The sequence below is a fragment of the Pygoscelis adeliae genome, unplaced genomic scaffold (assembly GCF_000699105.1).
Source record: "Pygoscelis adeliae isolate BGI_AS28 unplaced genomic scaffold, ASM69910v1 Scaffold571, whole genome shotgun sequence".
NCBI lineage: Eukaryota > Metazoa > Chordata > Aves > Sphenisciformes > Spheniscidae > Pygoscelis > Pygoscelis adeliae.
The window spans coordinates 49,652-60,030 of NW_008824129.1; the positions used below are offsets into that span (position 1 = coordinate 49,652).

The window sequence follows — 10,379 nt, forward strand, 5'->3', positions numbered from 1 at the left end:
CTCTGCAGCAGCTGGTGCTCACTGCTGTGGATGGTGGGGATCCCCCCAAGTCCGGTACGGCCCAGATCTCTGTGCGAGTTGTGGATACCAATGACAACCCACCTGCCTTTGACCGCTCCACCTACACCGTGAGCCTTCTGGAGAATGCCCTGCCTGGCACACTAGTGGTCAAACTCAATGCCTCAGACCCCGATGAGGGCTCCAACGGGGATGTGATCTACTCCTTTAGCAGCTACACCCCACAGAAGGTGAGGCAGCTCTTTAGTGTGGACCCACATTCAGGGGAGGTGCGGGTTAATGGTACCTTGGACTACGAAGAGGCATCCTCCTATGAGATCTATGTGCAAGCCACTGATCAGGGCCCTGTCTCTATGGCTGGGCACTGCAAGGTGCTGGTCAACATTGTGGATGCCAATGATAATGTTCCTGAGGTGGTCCTGACCTCCCTGTACAGCCCAGTGCCAGAGGATGCAAAGGCAGGAACTGTGGTGGCCCTGATGAGTGTCACTGACCAGGACTCAGGGCTGAACAAGCAAGTGAGTCTGCGTATTCCTCCCGGCCTCCCCTTCACACTCAACTCTTTCAAGAACTCCTACACCTTGATCACCCAGGGCAAACTGGACCACGAGAAAGCAGCAGCCTACAACATCACAGTTACAGCTACTGACTCTGGGAGCCCCCCTCTCTCCTCCCAGAAGGTGATCTATGTGGAGATCTCTGACATCAATGACAATCCTCCACACTTTGAAGAACCTGTGTACTCAGTTTACATTCCTGAGAACAACCCCCTTGGTGTTTTGCTGTGCACCATCAAAGCCACTGACCCAGACGTCGCTGAAAATGCCTATGTATCCTATTCTCTACTAGATGGGGAGATTGAAGGGCTACCTGTCGCCTCCTATGTCTCCATTAAATCTGATAGCGGCAACATGTATGCTGTCAGGTCCTTTGACTATGAGACACTAAGGGAGTTCCAGGTGGTTGTCCAGGCTCAGGATGCCGGGATCCCACCGCTGAGCAGCACTGTCACTGTCCACATCTACGTGGTGGACGAGAATGACCATGCTCCACAGATTCTGTACCCTACCTCAACCAACACTTCAGCAGCCCTGGAGATGATCCCCCGCTCGGCATATGCTGGATATTTGGTAACCAAAATTATAGCCATCGATGGGGACTCAGGACAAAATGCCTGGTTGTTCTTCCACCTGGTGCAAACCTCAGATCCAGGTTTGTTCAGGGTAGAGCTCCATACTGGGGAGATTAGGACTACTCGCAAACTGGGGGAGGACATCACACCTACTTTCAACCTGACGGTGGAGGTGAGAGACAATGGAGAGCCACCGATGTCCTCATCAGTAGCCATCACTGTTGCCGTGGTGGACAAAGTTTCCAAAATCATCCCTGATACAAGAAGGCACTTTAAAAGTCCGAGCAACTACTCAGAGATCACTCTTTATCTCATTATCGCTTTGAGCGCCATCTCCTTCGTTTTCCTTTTCACAATCATTGGGCTTACTGTTATCAAGTGCTACAGATACAGTCTGTATGGGGACTCCTGCTGTGCAGGGTTCTGTGGGGTCAGAGAACGGTGCCCTGCTGAATTGTACAAGCAGGCCAACAACAACATCGATGCTAGGTTGCCCCACGGTTTAAAAGTACAACCCCATTTCATTGAAGTGAGGGGCAATGGGTCTCTCACTAAGACCTACTGCTATAAGGCATGCCTAACTGCAGGATCAGGAAGTGACACTTTTATGTTTTACAATACCTGTGGCCCAACAGGAACTACTGCTCCCTCTGCAGTGATGACTGAGAGGCATCTGACAGGACAGAGTGGGCAGAGTGCACAAAACCTGATCATACTTAAAAATGACTCCATTACTCCTAATGAGGTGAGGCTACGTTGATAAATGGTCAGCACAGTGCTCTGGGCAAATCTGTACTTAAGCAGAGGTTCAAACTGGAAAACTCAGATTAAGCATATTCCCTTTTGGGCTCACTGGGCTCACCCAGCTATGAAACATGGTTCTAATGAATTCTAATCTGTGCAATACATTTTGTTTCTAGGTAAATACTGGGACTTTCAGGGTCCATTTGGTAAGTTCAGTATGCATCTGTTGTCTGAGATTCACTTCATTTTTGCGGCGTTTGCTGTATAGAGTATTGCCTCCTTCCCTTTTCTTTTACAGATCTAAAATTGCCTGCTGCCACAGAGTGCTAGGGAATGACACATGTGGTCTTAAATTTTTAATGCTAAAACTAATATTGCAGGGAAAAAAATTTAAAAAGTGATTAGCCTGGAAATCAGTAGTTTACTTTATGGCAGTTATAGATTGATTCATTGATTTCATACCTAGGCAAATCTGTTGAATTTAGATCATTGCAATAATATTGCTTACTAATGTGGGCATGCTTTAGTTGTCTGAAAACTGCAATCCCTCCTTTGGTAATGTTTGTTCTACCCAGTGCTGCATGTCATGCTTTCTGGACAGTGACAATCCAGTGACATCTTTGTAGAGAATTACAGCAAGTTACCATCGTTACGTTACGGTGTGACAACTTCTAACCTGCTGGGTTGCTACTGAAAATTGTTTAATACCTATGGTTTAACCAGCAGTGTATTAACCTTTTCAATATTTTCCCACAGTGAAGAATTAACGGTTGCTTTATGCTAGCATACAGGCAGTCTGCAGTTAGTGTGTGGTTTGCATGCTCTGTACAGTTTCCTTTCTACACATATTGGAACTAAGCCGAGAAGCAGTCACAGGAGAGGCTAATTCTGGTTCACAAAAGGAAAAATTTGCAATTACTGTGTGTTGTTTGTAGCCTACAATTGTGACAGACATAAGATCAGTTCGTGCATTAATGTGTGCTATGCCTCCAGACGTGGGAAAGCTAGGGGAGTAACTGTGGTGGGATAGAAAGGAGCCTGACTTGCGTATTCTTGCCACAGAAATATAACATTTCTTTATACTTATTCATATATGAAGATATTAACATCTTTTGCAACTGTTGTTTAGTTACACAAAGATGCACAAATCTGAAGGACTAGCAAGCCTTCCATAAAAATGCTTTTAGAGAGTCATGATCATCCATTCAAAACTAATCCATTTAAAATGAATGCAGTGTTTTTTCTATAAACCACAGTGGCAGGGTATGGGGGAGGTGTTTTTTCTTTTTCTACACAGTTTTTGTACCTTAAAATCTTTCTGAGTATAATAAAATGCCTGGAATCTGTTTGATATACGAGGGAACATGAGACAGACTCTATAAGCATGTAAGCTGAAGAATCAAAGAGTGAAATACACACCTTAAATCTGATTTTCTGGGGAAAACAAAGAGGAGCAATAATTGAAAATGGCTTCACTTTGGATTGAAGAGCAGTAGGAGATTAGTTTAACAGACAGATTCCTATCACATTTTAGAGATCACTCCATTGAATGCAATGAATTAGCAAGTTTTGAACACCAGTGCAGAGCAGGCAGCGGCAGCAAAGCCAGCCCAAACTTGGAGTACAAAAGTAGAGAGAGACATATAGAACAAACTGATGAATGCCTGCCTGTGTGGAGTTAAGAGCCAAAAGAGGAATCGATTTTTCAAATAGTTCTGTATGATGTATACAGAGGTGAAATTCTGACAAGTTCTACTCATCACAAGATCTTTTCTTAGGCTTCTGCTTCTTAAACGGTCCCATGGTAGTACATATCATGAAGATGTATCAATGCCAGGTGTACATGAGAAAATGGGTGAATGTAATGGCATTCACTAATTACTAGTTCCTAGCTAATTACATACTATAAATTCTTGTCTTTCCTTTGTTTCAAGCTCAGCATATGCACTGAAAATGCCATCCATTGCTTAGCAACACTGAATTCTACTTTTTGAGGATAATGATCTTTGTGTTACTAGTTCTTCAGAGAACTGTGTTTCTCTTTTTAGGTAAAGTGAACTTTTAATCAGTCTTTAAAAGCCCACGCCTTCACCTATGAAGCATAGCAACAGGTATCATTGTCCTTGCATTGATTTAGAAAGTTAGTCTCTGATGTGTATGTTACTTTTGGATAATGTGGTCGATTTTTTTCTGTTTTTTTTTTTTTTACAGTTTTGGGAAATTGATCTTCTATTAGTTGTTCAGTGATGAGGGTGGAACCAGGTGAATGGGCTTTCTATGCATGCATGTCATACATAGGGTTTCACAGAGGGTAATATTTTGCAAATGTTTATACAGTGAGAGGAAAAAAATTTCAAAGTTATTTGGGATTAATCTCAGTAACACTCGATGCAATAAGGTCTTAGTCCTTTTCATATTTACTAGTAAGGTCAAAGATGTTAATTATTACTTTACACTAAGCTGTGACTGACTTCATTGGGTCATTAGAAGGATGCAGTGGAAGGGAAAACCCAGGGTATTAAGGTTAGGTAGGGAATTCTTTCTATCTGTTGAAGCGCTCATTCCCGTGTGACTATTCTGACTTGTACTGCTAGCGTAGTGATGGTGAAATGGAAGATTGTTTCTGCAAGACAGCCTGTGCTTCTGCATTCACCCTGCTTGCCTGTTGGTCCTTTATAGGTTTATAAGAATATCTCAAAACAAGTGTGTTTTGTAGAAGAAGAAATGTACTAACACAGCTGCACTGAAAACCTTAGAAACAGTTATTGCTGGCAGGAGTCTGGTGAATAAGGATCAGAACGTGGGGTTAATGGGTATCGCTCTCTCATCAGCTAAATAACTACTGCGGGGTGACCAGGCAGGCAGTGTAGGCAAAATATAGAGACAGCAAAATACTGTGGCTTCATTGCTGACACTGTGTGAGGTTATGGGCAGCCTGGATTCCTGCCTTTCGAAAGGGGGGTGCACGCAGATGTGAAGGGGGGGTGTGAAGATGTGATTTTTTTACTGGGCACTGCTGCAGTGATGATCCATCATTTTCAGGAAAGGATTCAGTACTTTAGTCTGGAGTCCCTTTCATCATATGCCTGTAAAGATGCCAAGTGATGTCCAAGTAGTTAGTATCTGGTCCTTGGTTTGTCTTTTCATCTCTTCCGTCTTGTTCTTAACGTTCTGTGCAGTTAAGCTCCTTCATTATGTCTTGCGTCTCATGACAACCTTTTCCCTTCAATGCAGGGAATAACAATCAAAACAACATATGTTTTAACTGAAGTTTTCTGCCCCAGAAGGCAGCCTGGCACATTCCGAATGATGAATGGGCAGTCTGGATACTTGATAGAAATAGATATCAGCTCTTCTGATTATACATTTCCTTGTACCCTTTTTTGTGTGGTGACACAGGTGGCTGACAAAATATGATGGTTCATGTGATGTTCATAAATAAATTTGCATGGTGCTCTCTGCACGCTTTTCAGAAGGAACAAAAGCTGCACATTGGTGATGGTAAGACCCAGGGCTTCATTGGAGTTTTACAGCTCTTTGCTCTGCTTCTGGCTCTTCCTCTGTATTTTGCACTTCAAAACCAGCTTGCTAAACACATGGAAAAACGCAAACAACACTTGAGTTGAACACATCTTGATACTGCTTTAAAACGCAAGCATGTTTTGAAGTGTCTAAATCTAGTAAACCCACAGCATTGTCAGGGGCAGTCTTTCCAAGAGATTTCTCACAGAGGCTTTAAAGGTATTAATGGTGGAATACCTTAGAGTCTCAGTTCAAGAACTTAAGCCTTTAAGAAATTCTCCAGCCCCACTGACATTGTAAAGGTTAACTACAAATGTTTGTTCTTTTGTTTAGTGGCAGTATCTGAACCTGTTGTGCTAAGCAGGGACAGTGCTCTGTGCTTCAGGGCAGTCGGACTCTTGGTTTGATGCTTACTGCTGTGCCAGCAGAAATTTGCATCCAATATTAAGCAGAGGAGTTTTCCTTCTCTTGGAACTCATTAAGTATACTTTACAGATGCACTTGCCTGTTCCTTCACCTTAGTTTTCTCAGAGTTAGGAATGCAAATGAACGCTGCCAGACAGAAAATCTTTGGGCTTCTGAATTACACCCTTTTCCAGTTTCCATTCTGATTTCTTGTATGATAAACACATGTTCAGTCTATAAATAGTTTGTTCTCCACATCAAATTAACTCTAAACATTTACAGAAGGAAATCAGGAATAGAAGCCTCTGCTTCCCCACATCTGTCAGCATCATCTCACTGGAAAATAAGCAGAGCTGTATGTGGTCAGAGGTTCTAAAAGGCCTTTTATTATTGCTTCAAAGCGGATGTATTTGATAAATATACCTTATGTCATTCTGTTGTGCTTTTGTGTGGAAATAGGAAAGGAGTGGGATGCTTTTAGCAGTCTCATCATCTGGTAGCTGTTTGTAAATGTTTGACTCACACTTCTCTACCTCAAGCAGGCCCTGTTCTAACACCCACTGAAGTCAATGGGAGGCTTTGCATTGATTTTCATGAATATGGGATCAGGACAACATTAAAAAACTTTAAAAATTCCTTCTATCCCCAGGACAAATCCTTACTGTGTTAAAGTATTAGCTAAAAAAAAGGACTGAGCAAAATGTCTGTAACAATATATTTTTAATTATATTTATTCTCCATGAACCAATTATATAATTCTTAAATTAACCCATGCTGTGCAATTTGAAAACAACTGTGTGAAATTTTGCATGAGCTTTTTTGCTATTAAGGTGGCTCCATTTTATATTATACATTCACGTTGTTTATCAGACTTTCAGTAGGGTTGGTTGTTTCTGACTCGTGACATTAATGCTTGTGGTTATGTGGTTGGCAGAATGTAACCCTGGTGCCTGGAAGAACCAGCAGGGGCAAACTTTTGGCATGAGGTGTTCACCTGGTGCAGTGACAACCACTCCTATAGGCACCTGGGTAGATCTTGACTCATCTCACAACTATGATGATGTGTGCTGTTACTAAATCAGAAAAAGCAGGTGATGGGAGAAACAGGGAATGGTTGATTACTTCTGTGCTGGATCATGTGATTTCCCTCACCTCCACTGTTGCGAGGTAAGGACAGGACCACTGGACTTGATACATGGCTTCCAAAAATCTCTGAGGGAAATGGCAAGCTAAGGTTACCCTAAAGTTAGTAGAAAGGGCTGGCGTGTGATAAACAGGGTCTTGTAATGAGTTGGGAGCTGGGGAGGGTAAAAGGAACAGTAATATCTCCGTCAGCATTGTGTGACATAGCGAGAGTATGGGGATATACAACTGGGAAGCATCTGGACCACTTCAGAGTCTGTATTCTTCTTTGTGCTTCCTCTCTGTACTCATGCTTCCTGGCCAGCTGTACCTTGTCCTGGTGTTGTTGATTTATGACACAGCTACACTTCTCACAGCAAAGTCTGTGACAGGGCTTTGCAGAGGAGCCAACTGACAGCTCCTGTGCAGGCTCCTGTCCTGTGGGACTGTGCTGAAGACACTGCTCTACTTTGAGATCAGCCATATCGTGTTATGACACAGTGACTGCGTGTTGTGTGGCAGCACACGTCAATGTGGCAGGTTTCAGTGGGTGTTTTGGTAAAGGTGGACTGTTGATAGCCAGAGATAAAAGCCAACCCAAGCATGCAGATTGTGAATGCCTGATGGATCTATAAGAAACAACACTGCTGCATCTGAACTGGGGAAAGATATTACTGAACAGGTTTGCTTCTTCTACTATGCCGTCACTTCTGTTACTGGTCATGCTTTTTACTTTTCTCGCTCCTAATTGCCCAATCTCATTTAAAGATGTATTGAAACAACTCTTCTCTTATGACCAGAGGATCTTAAAGAATTACAGTCTGTAACAGAACAAAAGGAGAAGCCAGTTACACTGACAAAATTGGAATTTCACCAATTTTGCCAGCTGCAGGACATTGGCCTGTGATAACACAAGTGTGGGACAAAGACAGGTCTCTTGCTGAGGTCTGAAAGTTCCCAGTCAAGCAGTGTGCACATGGTAAAACTGGGTAAGAATAGGTTTAGAGAAAGGCAGACTGCTGCCCAACTGCCTGCTCTTCCTATGAAGACTTCAAAAAGTAGAGAAGTCCCAGACATTGAATTTTTCACAGTTAAAAACAAAAAACAGCCCCTGAAAGGTCTGAAAGTCAACTGTGGCAATAGATATTTCCACCTCCAGAGTATATTTTTCCGATCCTGTCCCCTCCTTCCTTCTTCTGCTCCTCTGGGAGCAGCACTACAGCCCTGCCTAAAGAGTAATAACAAGTAGAGAACTGCTTGGGAGTGGCCACAAGATGCCACAGCTTCTGGATAGTAAAAATTGAAAATACCACAATCTCCTAATTGCTGCTGTTTCTGTTATATTGACATGGTGAATGTTGGTCCATGCATGTGGAGTGAGTGAACGATGAATTTCTAACCGATGAGTTTCTCCTGCCATCGTCACCCATTTATGATCTGGTGTCTGAAAGTTCCCACTGCAACAAAACATAGGTTTTTTTCTTCTAGCCAAGAGCTGGAAAGCTCTCAGCTGAAAACCAAAAATCTATATACTGTGAGCAAGTGGCTGTTTTCCACTTTCCTCACTCCTATCTAACTCGTGTCAGACCTTTCCAGTTCTTTGATGTAATCTCACTTCATCTGGGCTTTGCCTGGGACTGTGGTAAGATTCCTTCTTCTCACACTGCCTATAATCCTGTGCATATCAGTAACCTGCACCTCTCCCATCACAAAAAAGAGCAAAGGGGCTTTCCCCCCAGCCCAGCAGTTCCACTGCTGTAAGAAAATCCCCAGCAGAGGAAAAGTCAAATCTTCTGGTGTCAGCACCCTTCATACGTCAAGAAAGGCAAACTCAGGAGAGGGTCTGATCAGTGTGTATTATTTTCTATCCTCTTTCATTGGCTGTTACTGCATGGTTGACTTCAGAGTTGCTTTGACATCCCTGGGACCGGGGCCAAAACTGAACAAATCAGAAAATACTGGAACCATGCATAATGGGCTCCTTGTCAAGCCACTTTCTGCTAACCTCAGCAGAACCTGAGCATGCCAGAGAACTGGGGGCTAAATGGGAAGGAAATTGCTAGCACAGATGTTTAATGTGTGGTTGCAAATAGCAGCCTCCTCCCTTTTGTGTAACTCAGACCATAAAGAATACTAGGATGCACATCATCCAAGAGCACCTCACTCTTGAGTGATGCTGGACCCCGGAAATATGGTGATAGAGTGATAGTGTAAGTTGTAATTGCTCCATTTTTATTTTAATAAAACCTATTGATCCAGGGAAAAGCATACACCAAATCTCAAGAGGAAAGACAGAGTTGGCTTTAAATAATTCAGAACATTCAACACTTTCTTCTTCTCTTTCAAGTAATGGGACAAAATTCATTTCTTATCTGCCTCCAATAGCTTGAAGAGAATTAAACCATTACTGTCATATATTATTTGTGTGTTTGGCACTGTACAAGACACACCAGGAATGAGTGTAGTCCATTATGTTTCTGGACATAAGTTCTCTCTTTGAATTCAAGCGCCTGAAGTTGAGCACTGGCTGTGATATCACCTACAGAATAATGTCTTGAGAATCCTGAGAAATAACCTTGTTATGTGCTTAGGGCTTAAAGGACCTGAGCTTGCATTCATTGGCTGTAGTTGAAAATTATTGTGATGGTCCCCTGACAATGCAAAAGAGATTTTCTGGATTTTGATCAACAGAGGATTTCTTAATTATCTCCATATTTAGCAAGCCATTCTGCAGCAGATCAGCATATGCTGAGGTTTGTTGGTCAAAGGGTATTGCTGGCTATTTTCCCCTTCCACCTCTTATGTCCTCTCATGAATATGGAGAATGCAGTAGTTCTTGATATTATGAAAGAACATGTCTGCCTTTGGTAAAAGACTTTCTTCAGTCTGCAAATCTGATATAATCTAGTGCAGTCCTCTGCAGCACAGTAAATGCCAGAAGAAACCTCACAGCAGACTACCCTGCATGTCCCCTTCACAGGGGGCTGTATTTTATACGTCGTTAGGCAGATGCTATTCAGTGCAGGAGCTCGAGTTTCCCCGGCTTATCAGGTAAACAAACAACGTGTATTATGGATTTATGATGGTTTTTTCCCTATGCCCAGAATGTTGATGAATGTACGAAATAACTGTCCACCAGTTTCCATTCTTAAATGTTCCACAGAGATCATCTCTAGCCAAAGGCCTTGGCATGCAAACAAGTTTCTTTTTTGCAGAGACAATCTCTGTGTGTCCATTTGAAAGTTTCTTTAGATTTGTAGAAGGATTTGGCAGTTCTGAATGTTCACAAATATTGAGTAGCTCCATCTAGACTCTTCTGACAAAATTAGCCAGATGCATATGCTTTTCAGCATGTTTAACATACATTAACAACATTATCCTGGGCTTTTGTTTCTACAGCCGAAACACCCCAATCCTGACTGGCGCTACTCTGCAT

At 42.6% G+C, this 10,379-nt stretch overlaps 1 protein-coding gene across 1 annotated transcript in view; it reads left to right on the forward strand.

Annotated features, from left to right (window-relative positions):
* Positions 1–10,379, forward strand: part of LOC103925593 (protocadherin alpha-C2-like) — a 67,718-nt gene that overhangs the window by 16,379 nt on the left and 40,960 nt on the right. The window contains exons 3-4 of the mRNA XM_009334325.1: positions 9–1,895; positions 10,343–10,379. Coding sequence (XP_009332600.1) covers positions 9–1,895; positions 10,343–10,379 — 1,924 coding nt within the window. The remainder of the gene's footprint in view (positions 1–8; positions 1,896–10,342) is intronic.